General features: G+C 36.7%; 4 protein-coding genes across 5 annotated transcripts; 1 reads left to right on the top strand and 3 right to left on the bottom strand.

Annotated features, from left to right (window-relative positions):
- The first annotated feature begins 1,703 nt into the window (after positions 1 to 1,703).
- On the top strand, positions 1,704 to 25,924 carry LOC134847592 (solute carrier family 12 member 2-like). Of its 2 annotated transcripts, XM_063864706.1 has the most exons (12): positions 1,704 to 1,782; positions 2,043 to 2,309; positions 3,876 to 4,080; positions 18,632 to 19,044; positions 19,328 to 19,726; positions 19,981 to 20,416; positions 23,402 to 23,691; positions 23,766 to 24,203; positions 24,309 to 24,536; positions 24,609 to 24,730; positions 24,814 to 25,043; positions 25,234 to 25,922. In XM_063864706.1, the coding sequence occupies exons 3-12, from the start codon at positions 3,878 to 3,880 to the stop codon at positions 25,664 to 25,666; spliced, it is 3,192 nt and encodes a 1,063-aa protein (XP_063720776.1). In that variant the 5' UTR covers positions 1,704 to 1,782; positions 2,043 to 2,309; positions 3,876 to 3,877; the 3' UTR covers positions 25,667 to 25,922. The 2 variants fall into 2 exon arrangements, with proteins under 2 accessions (XP_063720776.1, XP_063720784.1); XM_063864714.1 differs by lacking the exons at positions 1,704 to 1,782; positions 2,043 to 2,309 and adding an exon at positions 17,444 to 17,558 and having other exon boundaries at positions 3,968 to 4,080; positions 25,234 to 25,924.
- On the bottom strand, positions 9,318 to 11,083 carry LOC134847612 (tubulin beta-4 chain-like). Its single transcript, XM_063864741.1, has 3 exons — positions 10,986 to 11,083; positions 10,506 to 10,725; positions 9,318 to 10,437 (listed from the first exon to the last, which is right to left on the bottom strand). Exons 1-3 carry the CDS (start codon positions 11,040 to 11,042, stop codon positions 9,371 to 9,373), a joined length of 1,344 nt encoding a protein of 447 aa, XP_063720811.1. The 5' UTR covers positions 11,043 to 11,083; the 3' UTR covers positions 9,318 to 9,370.
- On the bottom strand, positions 14,519 to 17,413 carry LOC134847620 (histone H3.3). Its single transcript, XM_063864755.1, has 2 exons — positions 17,039 to 17,413; positions 14,519 to 15,481 (listed from the first exon to the last, which is right to left on the bottom strand). Exons 1-2 carry the CDS (start codon positions 17,245 to 17,247, stop codon positions 15,280 to 15,282), a joined length of 411 nt encoding a protein of 136 aa, XP_063720825.1. The 5' UTR covers positions 17,248 to 17,413; the 3' UTR covers positions 14,519 to 15,279.
- On the bottom strand, positions 20,427 to 23,358 carry LOC134847608 (RNA N6-adenosine-methyltransferase mettl16-like). Its single transcript, XM_063864727.1, has one exon. The coding sequence runs from the start codon at positions 22,269 to 22,271 to the stop codon at positions 20,529 to 20,531; it is 1,743 nt and encodes a 580-aa protein (XP_063720797.1). The 5' UTR covers positions 22,272 to 23,358; the 3' UTR covers positions 20,427 to 20,528.
- Positions 25,925 to 26,220: the final 296 nt, after the last annotated feature.

Raw genomic sequence — 26,220 nt, 5'->3', positions numbered from 1 at the left:
AATTTAAAAGTTACAGGACTAAATTGATACAGATTGCAACTACAATAAAAATTGCTTACAGCACAAAAAATCCGCGATGTGGCAAGCGACAAACCCTAAGCTGATAAAAGAAAGTCTGACAACCAATTAACAACTGTAAAAGGGTCCAAGCGGCTGGGAGGGAGCCAAAAAATTCTTAAGGTTCAAAAATAAATCAAGTTCAATTTCTTACACATTTGTAAGAAAAGTTGTTTACGGGAAAAATAATTGTTCCCGATTACAAGAGAATTGATCTCGCAAGTGTAATGAAGTAACCAGCCATTTGTAACTATTAAGCTGCTTCAGTTTTATTTGAAACAACTTTAAGCACCGCTCACGCTACGCCCTAACAGAAAACTATAAAAAGCGCGGATCAATTATCCCAAGTTGGCAATTTTTAAACCTCCATAGCTTAAGGAAAAGGGGTCGCAGGTGAAACATTTTTTTAATTTGGAGCTTCATAACATTAAACTTTTCAGATGGTAGACAAACATTCTTAAGAAACGGTTAATAAAAAACTTGAAACTAGTCTGAATAAAAGATAAACCTTCACAAGCATCAAAATTTAGTCACTTTCTTCGAAAGTCGAATAAAAAGAATGTAAACTAAATTTCTTTTAATTTATTACCAAATTTTTAATCGTCATTCATGTTACTTATCACCATAAAAAGGTAAAATATAAAACTCCGCGAACTGAGATTTAGTTAATTCATTATTTAAAATTCTAGTTCTTTTGAGGCAATCAAGGACAAAATCTAAACAGTTATGGTCATACTCTTCATACATTTCGGGAGACCACTTTCGATTGCCTTCTTTATCCTGATTCTCTTTTTTAGTCAACTCTGTGCAAAAGTGAATTAGAGCTCCCTTTGAAACTTCATTGGATAAGCCAGGACATAGTTTAGATGGAATGGCCCAGCAATTGACCCACGATTCATCCAATGTTACTCCCTTCTGTTTGGTGTAATGTATCACGATTCCCTCTTTAAGAGCGATTCCAATATGCAACTGAAGAGGAAACCTGTCAATCATAAGTTTTTTATTCTGCGATGACAACTCATTCGATTGCTGAGATCCTACATGTTTCAGAACAATAGCTGGCTGTGGGTAGATCAATATGGAGCTGCTCAGCATTGAAAGAAAACACAGATTAATCCGATTAGGAATCAAACCGTTCACTGTCCAACTTCAAACGTTTTCACCATTTCGCCACTGAAACAATGTTTACCTTTGCTTAAACATATCAAGCGGAGAACCGTTTGACATAGCATCTTGCTGCAATTTTGCGACCATCGTTTTGTCACAAGACTTGAAAATTATATTAAAAAATTATGTTCATCACAATGATAAACATATATTATATGAAATTTCCAAGGGCAATTTAAACAAGAAAAAAAGCAGTGCTTATTTGTTACAACGTTTTCTTCTCAACTAGCGTTTGCAGAGTATCCACGACACAAAATCCTGAATTTTCAAATAGCTAATCACTATAGCTCCCTTACAAACGCGGGGCATTTTTTGAGCTGAATCTGGAGCACAAAATATTTTTCTGAATGATTCATTCATTAGTTTTACTATCCAATTCAAGTATAAACATTTAGATTTTGAGCTGCTAAGACAACAATAAATTATCTTTAGTATTTCATTAATCAAAGATTTTACTATGCAAATAGAATACTGTAAAGATAAAAAGAACTTCAAATCGAAGAAGATGAATATTCTAGAGTTTCAAATTAATCGCGGACCTAAATTTTCGTCCATAAAGTCATAATTCAACTTCCGGTCCCTTTTGAAGATTTTTAAATTTATTCTCGGGGTTGATTTTAGATAAAATTGGCAACAAACAAAGGATTAATTCAACGCAAAGAAAAAATTTGACAATCAAAATACAAATTATTGGTGCTTCTAGGTCGATTCGAAGCATGTTGTCGCCATAACTCTTATCAGTGTAGATTCAAAGTTCACTTTTCCAAGGTAAGATGCGCAAATTTATATCAGAATTGACTGTTTGAATTATGGCTTAGTCTTCTTTGTCATTATTGTTCACCAGTCTTATTTTCCTCGCAGCTTTTAAAGATTTTACATTGCATTCTACCAGATTTCAAATCATTATAACATTAGGACATTTAAACTCGCGCTATTTTATTTCTTCGTACTTTCATTTATTTCAAAATTGGAGCCCGAGACTCATACTCCAACCTCACCCTCAATAGTTAAACTTTGTTGGATTAAGCATAGCTCTAGGCATCTTAAATTTTCATCCGTATAACCCAACAACTTCAAAACCATCCGTAAGTACTCATTTGACGTTTGTTTTCTAAAAGCTACAGAAAGGTAGACTAAGTTCAAACGAATTAGGCTAAATTCATTTTAATCGGCGTTTTTTTTTTTTCAATAAAAATAAAAGCACTGCGAAAAATGGTTTGAAATGTTCACAGAGCTTGAATTTCAAATGCTGATAGAAAAGTAGACAAGCACAAGCGCGGAATGATGAATTAAAGTAGGATTAAACTTGCGGCAACATTGCATTAACAAATGGAGGTCTAAACTATCCAACCTTATTTTACAACTTCAAATTGAAAAATGAGCTGTAACAAATTCAATAAGGACAACTGAAATTTCCGCCCTCGCAGTTTTATTGCTTTGTACTTCTGGTAATTGTAAGAACAAAATGTAACCTAAAATTTTCTTTTCCCTTTTTGGGTCTGCTCACACTAGTGGAAATTTTATCCTAAACTTAAATCTGACAAGGGTAAAATTTGTAGCCTACATTTTAGGCTAAAATATGTTTTCAAGTAGATAACATCAGTCAATATTTCATCTCAAGTCTTCCGTCAGGTCAATGAATAAAACTAAACAAGATTGATTCATTTGACGTTTAATGAAGGGCCTAGAAATTTCTACTGTGCGAGCGCACAAAAATGTTTGAGTGAAAATCCAGGATGGCAGCTTGCAGTGCAAGTGACACAAAATGTTCCGAGCTCATCTATCTTAAGAGAAAAAAATGTTCAACAAAATTTCATCAAATTTTTAAATTTAGTTTTTATGCAAGCAAGCGATTTTAAATGTAATATTAGACATACCTGAATGATTGAAACGCAAAAAATTCACTATCCTATTTATGATTACCATTTCTAGCTCCTACCATTTTAAGAAAATTTTAGCGATTAATTTTTTTGTTACGACTGCTGAAACTGGGGACGAACTTTGTCTTCGGGTGCGTCGGTTTTAGTTTTTTCCACACAAAATCAGACACCACAAACAATCATTAAAATGAATGTATCATATCAAAGCCCTTTTTATTTGTTAATCGATCGATAAAACAGAAAAAACCTTTTGAAATTTTTGCTTTCAAGTCTAATTTCGAGCGAGTTTTTTCGAAGACAACTGTAGTCGAATCTGATTGATTTACATAAATTCAAAGCTTTTTTCTCTCATCACACCACGCAAAAAAAAAAAAAAATTTGGAAGAAAAATGTGATTTTTTTTTAAATTTTTTTTTATAGATGAGGACTGAATTTTCTGTGCCACTTAAACCACAACCTGCTATCCTTGTTGTATTTATGAATTCTTCAAATCATCATTAGCGTGCTATGCAGGGTGTACGATTCTGAGCTTGACCTTACTCCCTTTACGGACATTTTTTGTTAAGACGCTAGCTGATTTGAACAACTTATTGTCCCACACAATTGAAATTATTTGTAAGTTCATCAAATTGATTAACAGACCATACTCGTTATTCTCGACAAGCTAACAATCCATAACTTACCACTTGACGCAATTTAAAACTGACTCACTTTTTAGAAAACGACTAATTGTCAGACAAATAGTCAATCCCTGATTATTACATTTTACAGAAATGAATTCCTCAGAAGCACCAGTGAAACTTGATCTCGGCCTTGAGGTACAGCCAGCTGAAGAGACAGTTCCTGATCTGAAAAAGATCAGAAAGATCTCGAATTATGCGGACGAAGAAAAAGATATGGTACCCTCTTTGAAGCCAACAGCTATCAATACATCCCATAGTAGCATTCCCCAGTTCAGTTCCATGGAATGCAACAGGTTAGAACTTTCAATTTTTTCCCGACATATTATTACACAGACGCGAAGCGGAGCTTCGCTCTATTTGCGATGCAACACAAACATGAAAAAACATTTGACGAAAAAAGTTTTAGATGCTGAAAAAACCTAGGTGAACAAAAATTTTCGTATGTCTCGATAAAAAACAACTACGGGCCCAGCTAAAGCTGCAGGTACGTGGTTGATATTGAATCAACTTGCTATACTGATGCAGCATGAAAAATGGGATTTCAAAAATTGGACTTGCCAAAAACCTTAGTTGTTTCTCAACTAAAATAAGTGAGAAAAGTAAGAAGTTTTGAGATAATCATATTTCCCAAGAAAATAAAGAATCGCCGCTTCTGCAGAAACAATTGCCGCGGCCCATTCTTTCAATGGAACTTTTCATCTCAGATTTGATTGAGTAAAATTCAAAAAGTTCTAAAAAACGCCAAGACTTTCCAAAATCCATAACGGTTTTATATTAAAAGCAGGTGATGGTCGCTTGAGCAGAGAAGATTTCCAAAGCCGGGTTTCTCGATTAAATACAACCTGAGAATTGGCCCGGTAGTTTTCGCGTTAAGTCAATAAGTTTCCAAAAAAACAGTCAACGTTTCAAAACTTTGAGTTGTTTGAAGACGTAACTTTTTTCTTAAACAAACTGGACGTGGCCAATTATAAAAAAAAACTTTCAACAATTTGTTTATTCGATTGCACCGATAATATCAGATTTAGCAGGATATTTAGAGAGAAAAACCAAAAAACGGTCAACAAATCAAAAATTTGACGAATCTGCGAATCATAGCTTTTCATGAGAAAAAATTATGCAGAAACGCTATGCAGAAGGGATTCGCGCAACCTCTATTTCCGATTGAACCCAAAATCTCAGATTTGGGAGAGTATTTTTCGAGAAAAATCAAAAATGTCCAAAAAACGGTCACAAAATCAAAATGTTATCTTTTGCGAGGGCCAAAACTTTTGGATTAAAAAAGTTTTGGCGTAGTCGCATAAGCAAATGAACTACCCGAATCCTGCTCGGAGAATTCAATCTAAAATCTCAGGTATGACAGGGTGGTTTTCGATAATATTCATTGAGTTAAAAAACGGTCCAAAAACCAAAAGTTTGACTTTTCAGAGGCGATAACTTCTTGTGAACATTTTTTTTGTTTGCACCAATAATGCAGAGGAGTTTTCCACTACCCGTTAACTCATTGAAACCTCAAATCAGATTTGAGAGGTTATTTTTCGAGAAAAGCAAAAAGATTCACAAAACGGTCAAAAATCAAAAATTTGACTATTTCTAGGGCCATAACTTTATGTACAAAAAAAAACGGTCGTAACCACTTATGCAGTAAAACTTCTTAAGGCATTTCAATTCATTAAAACTAAAAACTCATTTTTGACAGGGGTCGTTTCCAAGAAAATGAAAAAAAAACAAAAACATGGTTCAAATATTCCCCCACAACTTTTCAAAGGCTGGAGAAAAACTTAAATTTTTGAAATCCGCGCAGAAAACAAAACAATTCCAAGATGTGACAACTAAGCCGACAACAGATGAGCAGCCACATAATTCGCAGACAATTTTATTTGAAACAGAAAATTTCCCGTTTGAAAAAAAAATAGGTCCTGGTCGAATCCCAGGATTCGAACCCAGGACCTTTGCCGTCGCAGGCAAATGCGTTACCTCCAGGCTAAATTAGCCGTGAACGCTAAGAAAGTTGAATACATCATGAAACAAGGTAGCGATGAAACCAGACGAGTCCTGTGGACAAAGTTGTTTAAGAGAAAAAAAAACTAGTACCCGGTTGCAATACCCTTGCTTATTACAAAGGTATTTATTACAAAACACAGTTCAGAAGGGCACTTTGCAATATGTCGAAATCATGGACAGTTTTTATGCCTTTACTTAAAATCATTCAACACCTTCATTGATAGAACCTCTTAATTTTCAAATTATAACAAGTAACGAGCAATTTAAATTTTTCAAAAAGTTTAAGCGATGACTGAAAGTCCTGTAAAATGATCAATCGATTAACGCTTCGTTGAATCAAACCTGTTTTTCTCGATACTGGGACCAATTTTTGGAAAATTTTAATTGTCGTTCAAATCACGACTGAAAGAGCTTAAATATGATATATCACTCGACCCATTCCCATAATTATTTGTGTTATCCAACTTTGCGTGGAAAACAAAAAAAATGGTCAGAACAACAAAACGCCACAACAAAATATTATCACAAAAAAATGAGCGATTAAGTTTTAAAACTTAAACTTGCATCAGAACCGTCCTGAATTATTCTTTAATAAATTAATACTTTTTTCCTTTTAAACTACACAATAAGTTGTCTAAGAAAAACACCACTAGTTGAAACCATTAGAATTTAAAAAATAAATCACAACCCGAGATTGTAAAACGACGAAATAACAGGACGACTGCCAATTATAGTAAGAAAGGTTAAAAACAGAAAAAAGGTCAGTAGTATCGAAGTTAAACCGAACAACACAAGTTTTTTTTGAAGAGACTTGGAAGAAAGTTGTTTGCCCGATAAAAGTCTAATTCCGGTGATTACACACACTTGCCCTCGCATGCGTAAGCAGAATTAGGCAACAACAATTAAAGCTTTCGCAATAAAATATAACAGCCCAGGATTGATATAACAGCCCCGATACAAAAGAAAAAAGTTTTAAAAAATCGAAAAGATCAAAAAAACTAGATCTATTAAATGAATAGAGCTAGTTTTGAAACAAAAACATACCAAGACAAAAAGAAGGTGTAAAAAGCATCGGATGATAATGTACCTAGCGGTAACAAAACCGAAAATACCTCGTCAGAAACCTTGTCCGAAGTCACAAAAAAAAATCAACAAAACTTCTGAAAAGTTAATAAGTCCACTTCACTCTCAAAACACTTTATTTGCTCGTCAAATAAAACATTATGAGCCCACTAGGCTAGTAAAATATAGGCTGAAACATTTTAAGCCCAAAAAAGAAAATAAAAACAGCCGAAAAAAATATATAATAATTTAAGAGTAATAAAAAGTTATAAAGTCATTCTCAACCTCAAAACACAGACACGCATAAACAATTTTTTTTAGCTCGTCGAAAGATCCAATATCAGGCCAATAAGCCGACAAATTATAGGCAGAAACCTATCAAGCCGAAAAAAGTCGTTTAAAATTGTTAGCATGAAAAACTTTAACTATAATTCTATAAGAAATTTAGCATTTTGTGCAATCCAGTGATGAGCATTAAAAATGTATTTGCGTTGAAACGACTCAAAACTAGGTCACTGAGCCGATAAAAAATAGACCGAAATCATATCGGCAGAATAGTTTTTAAACGAAAATATATATACGAGGTCAAGTTAAATACAAACAGCACAAACAGAGTGAAATCAGAACTCTGTAAGCAACTATAATGTGGAAAAATCTTTAAAAAACTATACAAATTGGCAACTAAGCCAACAAAAGATCATCAGACAATCATCAGCCGACAGTTTATTTTTTTGAAACTGATTATTTCCAGTTTAAAAAAAAACAGGTCCGGTCAGTTTCGAACCCAGGACATTTGTTGTCCCAGGCGTATTCGTTACCTCCAGACTAAATGTGCCGGAGACGCTCAGAAATTTGAACTCATTATAAGCCAAGACACCAAAGGATTCGAATGATTCTGTTAAACTAGTTGTTAACACGAAAAAAGTCTATATTCCAGTTTGATAACGCTTGCTTATCGCAAGCGTAAACAATTTTTAAGTCTAAAGACTGTTATAATTATGCGTGTACATCATGTATCGGTGAAAACAAACTATATGACAATATGAAAACAAATTGCTGCAGCTGCATTTAAAGTTCAAAATCGATATATTGCAACCTAGTGATAGAAAATGAGACGGAAATGACTTAATTTGTTTTGAATTTTGAAAAAATATCAATTTCAGGAAAACAGTATTATATTGTGTTTTAACCTTTACCGTGCAGTCACTTAGCCGATGAGCCATAGGTACACTCCCATTAGGAAAAACAAAAAAAATGCCATACGAAATTATTGTTATAGAAAAATTTTGAGCTATTAACTTTCAAACTTAGAACTTTTACAACTAAAACACCCGAATTATTTTAAAACAGAAACCAATTTTTGACTCTAAATTAAGTTGAGGCTCTTTTCACCCCCTCTCCCAAAATGGAAATTTTTCATTTTCACAATTGTTTTACTTGTTATAACGACTAAATGAGTTATATTAAGATTTAAAGCATGAAGACAAAATCGCTTCAAAATTTTTGATTTGTTCACCATTCAAATGTTCATTGAATTCTGAAAAATTTAACATAGTTTTCACAACTTGAAAAGCAAACTGGAGGGGGGTGGCATTGGGGAAAAGATACTAAAATGACTAAGCCGATTAAACATAAGTCTAAACCATAAGATTAAACCATAACTTCCAAGCGAAAAAAAAATGAAAATATACCAAGTCAGGGCTAGTAAATTTACAAACACAAGTAAATCGAAAACACTTGCAACTACATTGAAAAAAAATCTTTCAGACCAGGAAATATCCGCGATGAGGACAACTAGGCCGACAAAACATGATCAGATACACGATAGTTCAATTATTTTTGGAAACGGAACATTTTCAGTTTGAAATAAAGTTGTATACCTGAAAAAAGTCTTTATTCCGATTTGGTAATGCTTGCTAATAGCAACAAGCGTAAGAAGTAGTATTTTTTCACCTAAAATCAGATTTCCAGGATTTTGAATTATCAGTTCTTTCCCATTATAGTCGCTCACCATATCAACAAAAATTGTAGCCTCACCACACTAGGATCTTAAGGCTCTTTTCCAGTTTCCCCCCTTTCAAAATACCGAGTTTTATGTTTGTTTTACGTGCTATTACGGCTAAATGCGTGATGTTACGCTGTTAAGTATGAAGAACAAATCTGTTCAGAATTGTCGATTTGTTCACCACGCCAAATTTCATTGCATTATGACAACGCTAAATAAGCTTTTCAAAATTGAATTTGAAAGGTTGGGGGGGGGGGCTGGAAAAGAGCCGATCTTAAGGATATCCCCACTACACTATGGTAGATTAAATATGCAATGGTTTTGCAATAAATAATATGTTTTTTTTTCGAAGATTACCCACTATAACTCAAAACAGAGTGTTATAAAACCTTCATTTTCACTTTGGTAACAAGGTAATACCAATTCAGCAAACTTATTAAGAGCCTAAGTTTTACTGTCTGTTTGTTACATTTCCGTTCGTTTTGTTGAAAATCTTGTTATATCTCTTTCAATGCCTACATGCCTTCTTCTTCCATTTCATCTCCTTCCTCAAATTCTCCCTCCTCTTCGGCCGAAGCGTCCTGATACTGTTGGTACTCGGAGACCAAATCATTCATGTTGCTTTCAGCTTCTGTGAATTCCATCTCATCCATACCTTCTCCCGTGTACCAATGCAAGAACGCTTTTCGCCTAAACATAGCTGTAAATTGCTCACTAATTCGCTTGAAGAGCTCCTGAATTGCGGTACTGTTTCCGATGAAAGTCGCTGACATTTTCAGACCTCGGGGAGGGATGTCACACACCGCAGTCTTGACATTATTCGGGATCCACTCAACGAAATAATTGCTGTTCTTGTTCTGCACGTTCAACATCTGTTCGTCAACCTCTTTCATTGACATTCGACCTCTAAACATGGCTGCAACTGTGAGATATCTACCATGACGAGGATCACAAGCTGCCATCATGTTTTTAGCATCAAACATCTGCTGAGTCAGTTCGGGAACCGTTAAAGCCCTGTATTGTTGAGACCCTCGGGAGGTCAAGGGCGCAAATCCTGGCATGAAGAAATGTAGTCGCGGGAAGGGGATCATATTGACAGCCAGTTTTCTCAAATCAGCATTCAGCTGACCAGGGAATCGAAGACACGTGGTGACTCCAGACATTGTAGCAGACACCAGATGATTCAGGTCACCGTATGTTGGAGTGGTGAGCTTCAAAGTTCGGAAGCAGATGTCATACAGCGCTTCATTGTCTATGCAGTAAGTTTCGTCGGTATTTTCGACCAGCTGGTGGACGGACAAGGTAGCATTGTAGGGTTCTACGACTGTATCGGATACCTTAGGCGAAGGTACCACCGAAAAGGTGTTCATTATTCTGTCAGGGTACTCTTCGCGAATTTTGGCAATCAATAGTGTTCCCATGCCTGATCCGGTTCCGCCTCCAAGAGAATGAGTCATTTGGAACCCTTGAAGGCAATCGCAGCTTTCGGCTTCTTTTCTAACAACGTCCAAAACTGAATCGACCAACTCGGCTCCTTCGGTGTAATGCCCTTTAGCCCAATTGTTTCCTGCTCCAGATTGCCCTGTTGAAAATCAAATCATAATTATCTCGAAACTTCATTTTTTAAATCCTGTTACAAAAATATCTAACCAAATACAAAATTGTCAGGTCTGAAGATCTGTCCGAAGGGTCCCGATCTAACCGAGTCCATTGTGCCTGGTTCCAAGTCGACCAAAATAGCTCTAGGCACATATTTGCCGCCAGTAGCCTCGTTGTAGTACACATTGATTCTCTCCAGCTGCAGATCGGAGTCTCCGTGATAAGTTCCTGTTGGGTCAATTCCGTGCTCATCGGAGATCACTTCCCAGAACTAGACATTCAGAAAGCATATTTTCATACATCTTCAGTTTATCACTCGAGTATCACTTAACTGTCTAGTAATTAACATTTTGTCCATTAAATGTAACCAGTTTTGAGGTGAGCCGTGGTGCTGAAAACTTGACACATTACTCTGATCCTATAACTGTTATCAATAAGCTGCGGGGCTAGAGGTTGAGAAAAAAACTCCTTATGCTGAAAATTTCCAAAAAACAACATTAAGCATAATTTAAGGCAAATAAAAAATTTAACCTTGGCTCCAATTTGGTTTCCACACTGGCCTGCTTGAATGTGAACAATTTCTCGCATTTTGGTTCAAATTAATTAACAACTCAGGGCTTTATGAAAACAACACCTAAACAGACAGATGCAATATTAATTACTTGTGAGAGATTCGCATCCCAAAGTCTCTTAAGGAAATGAAATTAGGAAAACTTTACCTTTTAGTTGAATAAATAATAGATCGTCTGAAGCTGCTATAAAATTATTTATGACTCATTTTCCAAGACTTCTTGTGGCGGTAAAACTCCATGTTGTGACATAAAAGTCAAAGAAGACAACCTAGTTGCAACTAGGACTTCATAGTTAGACGTCGCATTACAGTTCCCCTACTTCGATAACTAATCACCATGTTTTGATATCCAAAAATTAGCTAATGTGGAGGAGCTAAGGCGATGTGAAACGCTGTAGTTATACGATTAAGCTCTTAGCCAGTTTCCCAATCACCAAGATAAATTGGTCAAAAAACACATTTTACACCCATGTCTTATGCTAGAAAAATTGTCAGACATGTTCTCTTTTGCTGACATTTTGAAATGTTCATATTTACATATGAGGATCCCCCTCCCTCTACCTCATATGAGCATCAGTTTTGTGGCTTAATAAGCGATTTTAAAAGGTTTAGTAAGAAGACCGAATATGCTTGTCATGGCTTTTAATTGGGTAATGGGCAAACATCCGATGTCTAACATCCGAAAAATAGATACGTCTAACATCCGCAAAGATCGGCTCTTTTCCACTCCCGCACACACATTTTTAAAAAATTTCTTTTGTTTTTTCACGTGATACTATGGCTGAATGCGTGATGTAAACAATGAAGAACAAATGTGTTCACAATTAAGTTGTTCATCATGCAAAATTTAATTGTTAACGTAAAAATACATTTTCAAAGTTGAAAATCAAAAATGGGGGTAGGGGAATGAGTAAGAGCCCAAAAATCCGCTTTCTAGCGTTCGCTGAAAATATGCAATACTGGCCGATTTACTACTGACCGCCACCATCGCGTCAACTTGTTGCTAGCTTGCCAACAGCAAATCTCTATATGAAAATTAGGGCCGGTTATCGCAGCAAAGCGGCAATGTGGGCGTAGCGGTCACCGGCTACCTTAAACCGAGAGTCTGCTATATTGGAATCGGCTAATTGGTCTACGCCTTTTATTTAAAACTCTAACGTCATTTTATTACGTAATTGTTCCGACCATTGAAAATGGGAAGGAACTTTGTATTCGGGTGTTTTATTTTTTTTGCCTTCCACGCAAAATCAGGCACCAAAAATAATCATCGAACTGGGTTCAGTGATATATCATATTAAAGCCCTTTCAGTCGTGGTTCGAATGGCATCAAAAATTTTCCAAAAAATTCTTCCGGTGAAGAGAAAAACCGGTTTGAAATTTGATTTTTCTTCTAAGCTCGAGTGAGTAAATCAAGCGAGCACGCTTATTTATGCTTAATTTTCGCCGTTTATAATAGCTCATTTATAACAACTATGAGAAATTGTGTGTCACATTGTCGAGAAAAACCGGTTTGAACTTTTTGATTGTTGGTCTAATTTCGAGCTGATAAGGTGAACGTAAATGCTTACAATAGCCTATTTGTGCTTAATTTCAGTCGTGAAAGTTTAATTTTATTAAATTAATGTAGTTTCTGGAGTTTTTAGCGCAAATTTGAGAATCAAAAACTTGAAAATTCAAAAAAAATGCAAAAAAAACTTTTATTTTTTTTTTTTTTCGTTTTTCCAGTGTTTTTCTTCTAAAACTGTTTTCCAATTGACCTATTTACTTATCACTCTCAAATATGCCTAAATTCTATTTTTCGCTTAGACTTTGTAATCTTGTGGAAAAAACGACACCAACTTTTTAAAATTTTTCATAGGTCTGTGGTGGGGAACAATCTGTGGTATTTGCACAGTAACCGGCTATCCTTGATAGCTATTATATAATTTCGAATGTTTGAAATATTGAATGTTTGCACTAGACCCGTCTTAATTAGTCCGCAGGTCATTTTTCATAACAATCGGAAATGTGAACAGACATTTTGTTTTGAAAAATTCGCCTAAATTCGAGTAATGAACAAACTGACTGAATTTGTCAATTTCAATAGATTGCTGGGCCTGAAAAACATTTGGTTTCGGGATTTATTTTTCTCGCCTGCAAAATTTTGGGTCGCTATTCCCGGTTATAATAAAAGCTTGGACACGAACTAACTAGATTATACTTAACCTCTTCATAGTTAACCTTGCAAACCAGTCGCCACAGAAGGCGGAAAAATTGCCTTGTTAGGATTTGAAATAACTTTTGATATTCTTAACTGTTAGCGTGTTTAAGTTAATGGCCTTTCCCCACTTCTCTCCCAAAATTTAAATTTCAAGTTTTTAAACTCTTTAACTTCAAGTTTTTAAACTCTTAACGTTGCCATGATGGAAGGAAATTATTTTGCTTCAAATCAATTTCTGTTAACAAATTTGTTTTTCATACTTTTATCGTAACATCACGCATTTTCCATAATTATAGGTCAAAACAACTAATCAAATGGAAAATTTGAACTGCTGTGGAAGAAAAAAAAACAAGTGAACTATTGGACAGATTTTTAAAACATTTCCTACATGCAACATGTAAGGTTTTTTAACAACTTTATATGGTAAGTTTACGAACAGGAGGGAAACTATAAGAGAACCGTACTTCTGTAAACTTATTTCACTTCCCCACAATTAAATTTCAACTTTGAAACATAGCCGACAGATACTTAACTTAAATCTACTCAAGGAACAAAAAACAAGTTTCACTTTAGCTTTTGCTACACAGCGGCGCTTGGCACAACTTACAATACAGAGAATGAATCATCAGACAGAGGCGAAGCGGAACTTTGCACCACTTGCGATACCAGAGCAAAATAGCATCGCAAGCTAGTTGACAGGACGGGAACAAAGCCACTAAGTCCAAAAAACTGAACTAACTTCGAAAAAACCACAACTAAAGAATTTCAAAATGTTGCCTGGAATGATGTTTATTCGCGGAAAGTATTCGCGGCCAAAAACAATCTACGACATTTAATGAAAAATCAAAAACAGTTATCAAGCGGCAATTGAGCGCTAAAACTTGGGTAAATTCCCATAGAACCGAAAACAAAATAGTTTTCTTTAAAAATTTGAACTATAATATCTATTTTTTTAAGCTTTTTTGGCAATCCTGAGAATTTTTTTAAACAAAAACGTGAGAAATTGTTGTCATGAAAACCATTCGTTAGTCCCGAAAAGTCTTAAACACTCAGTACAACTATCAGAAAACTTTGCTTTTTAAGTTTGCCTCAGCAACAAAATGAAGACGTTTTTTCTACATTCTATTCATGTGAGGCTATGAAAAAAATAGCTTCGAATGTTTTTAACCTAGAATTGACAAGTTGGCTTCAAGAACTAACTGAGAGGTAAGGCCAGGTTTTTTCATTTTGTTTTACACTTAGTTTTATTATAGTCGGCAAGAAGAAATCTTCAACTAAGTTCATAATCTGGAGTATGCAGCCGCAAAAAATCAGCCCAAAAAGTAAATTACGTTTTGAGGAGAAGCATAATGCACAAACGTAGTAATACATAACACCCGGTCAATCTATTGTCATAAAAGAATCAGATACACAATCGGTGAAAATGGAAATCAAAAACCTGATTAAAATACAGTTATCATAACTAACTTCTAAAATTAAACGACTGATCACTCATTGAGGAGCTAACTTTCAATTACATCAACAAAAAATTAAATTAAAAATATCAGAAGCTCCTCATTGAAACGAAAAAATTCAATTCAACATTGGAAAACTATTAGTGAAAACACATCAAAATATATCTAAAATCAAAATTGCATTTCAGTATAAAATAATAAATTCAATAGGAAACACTGAATAGAGAATGCAACAATGGAACATTAAAACTTCCGAGGAGAATTGCACAAAACTGCTTGAAGGTTTCAAAAACTGAACTAAGCATCTTGGATCTGCTATATATTTTTTTACTACACTTCAAATGTTTCTCGAAAACAACAACACTTTCACTAATTTTTTCTCTAAATCAGCTTTAGAAGAAAATTCAAAAATGGACTTGAAAAAAAATAAAAAAATATTATCGGTCTTAAAAGACCTTGAAAAGCGCAAAAGATCAATAAGCTTAGTTTTGATTCCGTTCAGTCTTACAAAACAGCATAGATTGAAGTTTATATATAATTGGCTAGCTTGTCTCATTTTCCCGCTGCCCAATATATGCCACTTTATGTTGTGCGATTAGTTTATGCCCTTTCGCCTCTGATTCGGCGCGCAAGTTGAATGTCCTTGGGCATGATAGTCACGCGTTTGGCGTGAATTGCACAGAGGTTCGTGTCCTCGAATAGTCCGACAAGGTATGCCTCGGCCGCTTCCTGAAGTGCTCCGATAGCGGCTGTTTGAAACCTGAGGTCAGTCTTGAAATCCTGTGCAATTTCCCTCACCAGTCTAAAAATTGAACATTTATGCAAATAAAGGACGTGAAAACTTCACAAGTTTAAGCCCTGCAGACCCTATGAAAAAGACAATAAAAATGCGTACAATTTTTTGCTTCAATGGTAACGTTTTGATGTGTTTCCCCTTCACTTATCACCAAAAAGGTGGTTCACTTTGATTCGATTTGACTATTTGCAAGGCAGAAAAACGGAGTATAACATTAAAAAGGCCGTCTATTCCAACGTAAAAGCCAGGAGCATGTCGCAAAATACTATCCCAGCTCGCGCCTTAAGACCTGGAGGTGACAACCAGTTGCCGGTGTGAGTAAAAAGGCTTCAAAACCCAATCCTGAACAAATACCCTGAACACTTCTGGCATTATTTTGATTTATCGAAGCACTGCCAATTTAAACATAGCCAACTGACAGTTGAAAAAGAGTAATGAACGCAAGGAAACTGAAAAAAAAACGACTTTTTTTTTCAAAAATCTTCAACTTTTGAATTTCGAATTAAAATTGGATGGCCTTAAAGCTCTTCGAATTTGTAGAACAATTTATGATGGACACTTTTTTGTTAAGCTTAACCCAATTTGAGAAAACTGGATCAATAGGTAAAACTTTTAATTCGCTGGGAAATCTGATAATTAAGGTTTTTCGTGACCTTTACTATTTGGCTGTTCGATAGTGGCGTTTGCTTTCCTTTTAACAATAGAAATGCACTGAACTTAAAAAGAAATCACAAGTCAAACCGCGAAAAATCAAAATTGAGCGTGAACAAATTTTGAGACTTTTTCCTGAAAAAAAACGAAAAAAAATCAGCAAGACCTGTGTAAGAGTTTTCATTACGTTCGTTACTCTTAAAAATTAAAATCAACCTTCTTTTTGAGTTTAACATGCTATTCTTACAACCTTGTCTTCAAAGCGAGTTCAAATGAACGCATCAGACGGGAAACCCCATTTCAATTTTAATAGCAGCGATTTCTCTTTATACTTTTTTAATGGAGAAGAACTCTCATTCATCTTCAATATGAGAATTGATGTCAAACAGCCTTCAATTGCTCTAAATATTGGCTGGGCCTAAGGGGTGAAATGATTAGATTTCGATTCGCAACACTACATTTTTGTCCGTTGTTGCTCGTCTTTTCCTCTTTAATAAAATTTTTTCTTCCTCGGACAAGATAAGAAGGCGGACTTAAAAATACCCTTCAGCCCGTTTCTAAAACTGTTATCGTTAGCTGAGAAATAAAACCCACAAGTATTTCCATACGTTGCATTAACTTTTGCAATTGAACTAGGATACATTTATTGAATTAATCCCTAGAGTTACCGAAAATATTTCATTTCAGACTACAGCACGCTTACTAGGCTGTTAACTTTCCGCAAATTGCTCGCTCAAAACAGACCCTTAAATGGCTATAGCGTTTCAGAAAATATTTGCTTAATTCCTGTAAAATCCAGTTTCAAATATAATTTGCAACTGCAAAGTTTGAATGATTGTTTTGGACTCTCAACCCACAGAAGAATCAAATTATTTAACGATCCCTTAACACAAGTTTTTGTTTACAACTTACCTCTGGAACGGCAGTTTTCTGATCAGCAACTCGGTCGATTTCTGGTAGCGTCTTATTTCCCTCAAAGCTACTGTCCCTGGGCGGTACCTGTGAGGTTTCTTCACTCCCCCAATAGCCGGCGCGCTCTTCCTGGCTGCCTTAGTTGCCAGTTGTTTCCTGGGGGCTTTTCCTCCAGTCGACTTCCGCGCAGTCTGCTTAGTTCTAGCCATTATTGTTTCCGCCAAAAACGTCAATCAAACTCCTAGTTGTCTAGTAAAAACTGGTGTAATTGTAACTGAACACTGATCTGGCGTACTTTTAAAATCTCCTTGAAATAAGGCTAACTGCCTCAGTAAATATCTGAAAGTTGTAAACAACCCATTACACAGAGTTACTTCTGGATAAATAAGTTAGAATTGGTTACAGTCAGCCTTCTTAACGAGTAATCCGAAATGTCTGATACGCCCAAGTATATGAAGAGTCACTCGGTGGGATGCCAGCAGAAAACGACTGAGATTAAAAAGTCTCACTCGGTTAGATTGTAAGTATTGCTAGTTTACAACTGGATCACCTCAAATGCATGCACTCGCACTCCTTTCAATTTGTCAAAACCTTAAAAATTCTCAAAATTGGCGTTTTATTGCAAGAAAATAAGTGCTAAATAGTAGATTAAAAGGAGTTTTTTAACCAGAAAAGTAGCTCTTGTTCAACATCATAATGGTTGAGCACTATTTCAATATTCAATAAAAGTAAAAACCATTAGTTGAAAACGAGATATAGTTCAAATAATTTTTCAAGAGCGGAGGACCTTTTAAAATGTCAACAAATTATGCATGCTAGACACTTTGTTTTCCGCAGCATATCTTCTCAAGCTCCACATCTCGAAGCTAGAGCCCTGAACTTTCACCACTGGTTTAATATTCCAGCCATATCGTCATCTGCACAATTTATATTTGATCATAAAATCTGTATCTTCTCTTTAAGGGAATCCTTTCTCACTATTTCTCCTTTTTCTTTCATGAGCGTTTCCACGTTAATAGTCTTTCCCTTTTCCGAAAACCAGCCCAGATTGTCGGCAATTAGATGGTTGTTCTCGCACTTCTCACACTTAATAATGACCACACCTTCAGTGTACGCTCTTTTCGACATCATTTTCATCTCACTTCTTGTTCCACACACTTTGCATGTAAAAGAAATTGCCAGTTTGCCACTAATCTGACCTAATTTCTGACCACCATCAGAAGTAGATGTACCTTGTAGCCGTCTCTGAAGGCAGCAACCAATAATATATCTGTCATGAGTTAAGTGAAAACTCAAAATGGCTGATTGTGAAATCCTTGATCTGTGCTGCTGGCATAAATTTGGCAGAGAAGCTCCGAAAGGAGTGAAGCTCCGCTTAGCAAGACCGTTTAATTTGCTTCTTGACAACAATTTATTCATTCTTCTGAAACAAAATGTAAATTGTATCACTTTTTTTTCAACAACAAAAACCCTTAGACTTCGTTTAAATCATTCATCTTAATTTGCTGGAAACAAAATATCGCCCGGAACCTTTTCTTAAACCTAGGTAAGTAATCAAAACTATTTATCGGTAGACGAATATTTATGTTTCAGCGACGAAGATAGCCACAGTGGTCTAGGCGACTCGCAGCAGTCGGGTAAAAACAGACGAATCTCGTTCGCCGCTAACGTTAAATCACACCGAGCACGTTCGGCAAGCCAATGGTCTCGTCTTGGGGTTGACGAAGAGTTCCGAGGGCGAATCGATACGACCGGGTCAACTTGGAGTCAATTCAGCTTCACCTATGGAACCAAAGAGATCCGACCTCTAGAGGACAACTACACTGACATCGGTAATCGACCGTCTCTTCGGCAGCTCCTGCACCAAGGTGAAGAGAATCTTCATACGGATGAGTCAGAAAATGAGGAGGCGGCAGAAGATGAGGAAAAGGATCAAACGGATAAGGGGAAGCCAGGTAGCATCAAAAATGGAGATAGTGTGAAATACATCAGAGACAACAGTGGCAGTAAGTATTTAGATACTCGACAAAATTTCAAAGCGACTAAAATCTTTTTTGAAAAATCATCATCTTTTATCTATATTTCCAACCATAGAGATTCTTGTCAATGAAAGCTATTAACCTTGAATTTTGAGTGAAACCTCGACAGGTTCAAAAACACAGCCGAAAGTTGCATTTCCTAATGCAGAAAGAATGTTCAACCATCCACTTAACAGCTCATTTTTTGGTCCTTTTCCTCGCCGGTAAATGATCTAATTAAGACTTAGTAATAAAAAATGATGTTTTTCAGATTCAAGCGTTGACATCAAACTTAAAATTGTCAACTCGATTCCGCCCACGTCCGAACCTGAGAAATTCGACTGGGTCAGAGGGGTGCTAGCCAGATGTCTCCTGAACATCTGGGGTGTCATGATCTTCTTACGAATTCCCTGGTGCGTCGGCCACGCTGGCATCCTGGAAATGACTAGTATCATCTTACTTTCAACAGTAGTCACCATCATCACTACTCTATCAATGTCAGCTATTTGCACTAATGGATTCATCAAAGGAGGCGGCGCTTACTACCTCATCTCGCGCAGTTTGGGTCCCGAAATTGGAGGAGCTGTCGGCATAATGTTTGCATTTGCTAATGCAGTTGCAGTTGCAATGTACATCGTGGGTTTCGCAGAAACAGTTAGAGGTGTTCTAAGTAAGTGGTACCTAATGAACTTTCGTGTCTGTACAAAACAAACAGCTCCAGACAAACCAGTCTAACAACAAAGCCAGAAAAATGAATGGAAAAACAGTCCGAAAGCAAACAGTTCTGAGCAAGCAATAGCTACTGTAAAAACCACTGATCATTTCAAAAGCTGCGAAAGGTTTTACAAAGCTTGATTTTAAACACAGAACAGGAAAACAATGCCAAACAGGGTTGAAATGTAAACTAACTTTTGGACATTTCAGTTGAGCAAGGACTTCTGGCAGCCGACTGGGACCTATGGGATATCCGGCTGATTGGACTAGTGACCTGTATCGTCATCTTAGCCGTTGCTCTTCTCAGCCTCTCACTGGTTGTCAAAGTACAACTCTCTCTTCTAGTTCTTCTCATCGTTGCCATTTTGGACGTCACTTTAGGATCCTTTGTATCTCCTCCATGGAGAGATGACCGAACTAAATATGGATTCACGGGATACAACTACACTACGTTTTCTACCAATCTTATGTCCGATTATGGACAGAAGGAAAATTACTTTACAGTATTTGCTATCTTCTTTCCTGCTGCTACTGGAATACTGGCAGGAGCGAACATATCTGGGAACCTCAAGGATCCAGAAAAAGCTATTCCAAAAGGAACTCTGCTTGCTATTGTCATCAGTACTTTCACTTACATCGCTCTCAGGTAAAAAAAAACATAAAAAATATTGTTCTCAATAAGTTAAGTTCAGGTTTAAATGAGAATAGACATATTTTTGAATGAATTTTAAACGTTATTTAAACTAAACAAACACAATTTATGCACGTTCATCTTTATATCTGTTTATAGCTCCTTTTACATACAGCATCAATGAGTTCAAGCTTTCCTTCTGGTTCGTATGTACAGTCGAGAAGGTCATCACGAAACTTTGCTTAGCTAGCTTGAAAACAATTGAACAACTCAGGGCATCTTCATCAACCATTTCTTCATTAACATCTTTTGCGATCTCTTTCTCATCCGAGAAAAAACTTGTGTCTGAAAAACTTGGAGAAGAAATTTGTTCTTTCGGTGATGAAGAGCTGTCTGCGTTTGTTCCTTTTGAGGTTTCGAAACTGATGCCAGAATCTAAATCTTCCGCGACATTCTCGTCTTCAAGTCTGCGCACTTTACTCACAGGTGGATGAAAAGAGACGTCAGTAGAAACACTTAAATGATCAACACCGATTAAGCTCCTTTTCAATTTTCGATTGTTTATCAAACATGATTCCTCATTTCCAGTAGGGAAATCTTTGTCTAGCTCCTGTTCCATCTTTTCTGGAGACTCTTTTGATTTTTTGTTGGCGCGCCTTTGCCGGCGACTATGAATCCATGTCACTTTTTTCGCAACTAATTTCAATTTCAGACAAGATGGTATATCTGATATACTTTCAACAACCACATCACTCAAATCTTTCAGCAATTCTTGTGCCATTTGTGAAATTGATTGAAACTTCTCCAAATCCTTGTCTAAATGCATGAGGTTTGCAAACTCATTTACAGCAATTGACCATTCGACTGGTTTGCATACACTTTTATCATTAGGTTTAATTGCATTTCGTTTTTTCGAAGAGTAGTTCGGCAAAGGAGCACTGACGTTGTCGCAGAAGGTCCACGCGAGTCCCCATCGCCACGTCTTCCCTTGTCTAAACTCAGTCGTTTCAACTCTTCTCACCGCTTCAATTGCACTCAGTCTTTGTTTAAGTGGCGCCAGGTTCTTTTTGATTCCGACCAATGCAGTATACCATTGTACTCGAGGTCCAACTATCAGACTGTGGTCGATTAAGGTCGAAATAACTGACGTTTCTCCACCCGGAGTTGAACATTCGTTCGCAGATCCTGCTTCTGAAGAAGTATCTGTATCGTAAAACGGAGGATTCGTTAAGCAGAAAGTCCATGTTGAAGATGGATCCAATATATCAGACAATGCGTAACCATTTTCGACTCTTTGAACTTCAATTCTATCGTTTAGGTCATTCAGTGATATATTTTCCAAAGATGAGTGAACATTTTCGTAGTCCGATTCCAAACAAAGACCCAAAAACTTCCATTTATGAACTTTAGCTCCTAGTAGCATATAAATGGCACAAGAGCCACATCCAATGTCAATTCCCCGAACTTGTCTATTCTCAGAATTTGACTCATTCGGTAATAAGTTTATCAGATCTTCAATCCACAAAATATAATTTAGCCTCAGAGGCACTGTCGGAATTAGTTTATTACTAGGTATGCATGTTTTCAGTCCAAAGTAGTGTTCTAGTAATGTTTGACTTAGAACCCGCATAGCTTCACGATTCTTGAAATCGTACTTCAATTTGTTCTTGATGTTCAGTGAGCAGAACTCTTTGAATTCGGGATATTTCTCAGCTAGCAAAGCGAAGTTTGGCTTGGTCCGAAACACACTTCTCGGATGCATCAAATCAGATGAACTCATTTCAGATCTGCAAAAATAGTTCAGATCAAAATAGGAACAGACCAAAAGTCGAGATAGAGGGAATCGAAGAATGAAAACTAATAGTGACATGAAAATAAAAAGGTTATGTTTAGGCAGGCTTCAAAATCCTGTTTTACAGGACCGAGCCCATTTGACACCAGATAGAATGTCAATAAATTGGTAATTCGCTATGGACGCCAGACCTGATGCAACTTTGTTTTTGGATGTGTCATCAAAAGTGGAAACAGTATCGTTTTCGAAGTCCACAAAACAAACTTTGTCGAGGTGCCTGAAAACTGTTACACTTGATTCTGCGTCTGGTTTAACTTCCAGAACTGACAAGAGCTTCCCATTTGGGTTTTCGTTTAGTTTACTCGATCCATGGCTAGCGTCACTCAACGACTCCAAGGCGAAATGAACACATTTGGCAAACGACGATGGTTTTAGTTTTTGTTTCAGGTGGTCAGAATTTAGATGGAGCTGCAATTCTGAACCAAAATGCTCTTTAATATCTTCACTAAAATTGACTTCTTCAACCAAAAGCGCCAGCTTCAAATGACAATTGGAATTGAGAGCAGCACACATTAGTTTCTCGCAGTTACCAAAATCCTTTTTGAGCTCTTTCACGTCTTTTCGCTTAAAGGATACAAACAAGGGTTTTTGCGGCCTGAAAGTTTTAATATTCGGAATGAAATAACGCTCGTTTGACTCTGACAAATCCTCCAATTCTGAATCTTGGTCCAAACTATCAATTTCTTCATAACTTTCGCCTGCTTCCGAATTTGAATTAGTCGCATTCCTATCTAAACTTCCATTTATACTTGCATCTGAACTTTGAGCGAAGCCTTCGATCTCCTGCTGAACTGGTCGACTCTGAGCTTTCTTGGCTTCTATCAGAATAATAAGGCGTCGCGTGTTTTCGCAGATAGATTTATTTTCCTCTACTTTCATTCTCAGAGATTCTATCGCTTCCATTTATTTTATCCGTCAGTTTCACATCTCGAATATTTGATACAAAAACCTGAAACTATCGAAAGCTCATCTAAATCTCTATAAAAGGACCATTAAAAAATGTGGCAAAACAATTAATTTAAATCTTAAAAAGATGGGCCGGGAAAATTTTCTTCATGTTTGTCACAATCATAAAAAGCTCTCATAATGTTGACAACAGAGTCAACTTAAGCTCAGTCTCCATTTAAAAAAAAACATTGTTTCCTTAGTTTCCTTTGTGGAGCTGTCATGGTGCGAGAATTGGAATCAGATGGTATGATCCAGGGACTCAAAAACCTAGACAGTCAAGTAATGGCTAACATCTCTTTCACATATGTCATCCTAGTGGGTGGAATAGTCGCTGCGTCTCTATCCAGTGCTATAGCCAGTTTAGTGGGCGCCCCCAAAGTGTTCCAAGCTATCTGCAAAGACCATCTATTTCCCTACGTCGGCGCAATCGGAAAAGGATCGCCTAAAGACGACGAACCAAGACGTGGATATATTTTGACGGCACTCATAGGTATGGTTAAACATTTAATCAGTATTATAACGCAACAAAACAGATATAAGTTAATTAACAATTCTCGTTTTCAGGCCTGGCGTTTGTAGCTGTTGGAGAATTGAATGTAATTGCCCCTTTGATCTCCAACTTCTTTCTGGTCAGTTATGCCCTCATTAACGGAGCATGTTTCATGGGATCTGTCAGCAAAGCCCCTAGCTGGAGACCCAGCTTCCGATTCTACAACAAGTGGCTCGCTCTCATAGGATTCCTCAGTTGTTCCTCAATTATGTTCATGATTGACTACTTCACAGCCTTAATCAGCTACTTCGTCATCGGTGCTCTGTTTGTTTACCTTGTTGTGAGAGATCCGAACGTTAATTGGGGTACATCAACGTCTGCATTCGCCTATCTGAGCACGTTGCATTCCATACTCAAACTTCAGAACAGCGCAGACCACGTGAAGACTTACCGACCTCAGATTTTAGCAGTTTCTGGGGATCCCAAAAAGCACCAAGAACTTGTAACTCTAGGTTGGTTTTATTTCGAACTAATAATTCGAAATCAGAAGACTTATAACAAATCAGCGAAAGAGGCTTAAAACGTACGGGCTTTTTAAACGAAATGGTTTATTTTAGCTAGCGCTATTACAAAGAACTCGAGCATGATGATATGTGGGAACATCATCGACAAAGCAAATACGAATAAATCAGTACCAGAGTTCAAAGAGGTGAAAGATTGGCTGATGGACAACAAGATCAAGAGCTTCTACTGTCCTTTTTTCTGCAGCAACTTCCGACAAGGAGTATCTTGCCTACTTCAAACTTGTGGGATCGGGAAGTTCCGGCCCAACATTCTGTTTCTAGGTGAGTTTTATTTAACGTGCGTGGCACCAGAACATCCAATCCATACATTACTGTTTCATTAATGAATTTTAGGATACAAATATAACTGGAAACTTGCGCACCCAAAAGATGTCGAGGACTATGTCAATGTTATCTACGACACTTTCGATTTCAACTGCGCCGTGTGCATTCTGCGCTTACCCAAGAAAACTGCGGTAATGCCTTAAAAACTATCAAATAAGAATATAGAGGCATGGATATGCTTTAAAGGTTACCCGTCGTTCTATTTTAAATTCAGAAGTTGATTGAGCAGACTAATGAGACGGAAGATGATGAAAATGATCAGCCGGACACAGCTATTTCAATTTCAACCCCCACCCAGCACGAGAATATTTTCCGAGCCCGTCAATCCAAGGGAACTATTGATATCTGGTGGCTCTACGACGATGGTGGACTATCCATTCTTATTCCTCATCTCATATCTCTCAATTGGAAATGGTCAGGATGCCAACTGAGAATTTTCATCAGGTATGAACAAAACTTCTATTCGCTCTAGTCGAAAATTACTGGCTCAATAGTAGATGCTAAAAATAACACTTAAGCATAATTGAGCACTAAACCAAGTAGCGGATACCTTTTTGCACGATAACAGGGATTTTCACGGATCCTTCTTCACAAATAGCCATAGAGATATCATCGTAAATTCCTAACTTTTCAGCGGGTCCCGATCGAAACTTGATGACGACCACGGAGTTATGCTTAAAATGCTGCAGAAGTTTCGGATCAATGTCAAGTTTTTGAAAGTGATTCCTGAGTTGAAAAGCAAACCAAGCAGAGAAGAATGGAAGAAATACGAAGCTATGCAGAAAGAATTCGAGACCGAGCACGACGAAAAGAACGCCTATATATCAGCGAAAGCTAAAGAAGACCCCAATAACTTGAGAGTAACCAAGAGAAACGTTCGAATCGGGGAGTTAGTGAGAATGCACTCTAGCAAGTCCACGATGGTTATTATAAACATGCCATTACCGAGGAATCTCGATCAAGCCCAATATCAGTACATGTGCTGGCTGGAGACCCTATCGGAGAATCTTCCGCCAACTATTCTTATGCGGGGCAACCAAGAAAACGTTCTGACGTTCTACTCTTGATTTATGTAGTATCATCAGTGACTTTTTGTATTCATTTCATAATCATTCAATTCCAGTATATATTTGCTTTCTTGAACTTTTTAATCTGATCAACAACTCTTTTTCCCCAAAAGATGACAAAAAAACGTACAGCAGAAAATATATAATTAAAATATATTTGGGTTTTCGTAAAAGTTCTTTTTTTATAGTTAATGCCAAATTGTTAGCAATATCAGAGACTTCAAGCAATTTAATCGGTCATAAAACTGTTCTTTTTAGGTTAACTAGATTTTCTGACAGTTTTTTTGGGCTGAAATTAGAGAAAACAAAATTTCCGACGCCAATCAGGTTAGTTTTAGTTTAAATAACTTGGTTCAGATTCGTTGATCAAAAAAGGATGCAGACAAAAATTTGACTTGACTAACTATAAATAATTTTTCTTAAATTCTCAGCACATGTCACGAATGCAAGCAACGAACAGGGTCCAATTACTCTGCGAGTAGCATTTAAAATTTCGACTTCAGATCGGTGCCTAAAATTCAGTGCTAAAAAGGCCAAGTATGAATTGTTTAACA

This window comes from Symsagittifera roscoffensis, chromosome 1, assembly GCF_963678635.1.
Source record: "Symsagittifera roscoffensis chromosome 1, txSymRosc1.1, whole genome shotgun sequence".
Classification (NCBI taxonomy): Eukaryota; Metazoa; Xenacoelomorpha; order Acoela; family Convolutidae; genus Symsagittifera; species Symsagittifera roscoffensis.
The sequence above is the reverse complement of the archived record's forward strand: the minus strand, read 5'-3'. Positions and strand labels throughout refer to the sequence as shown.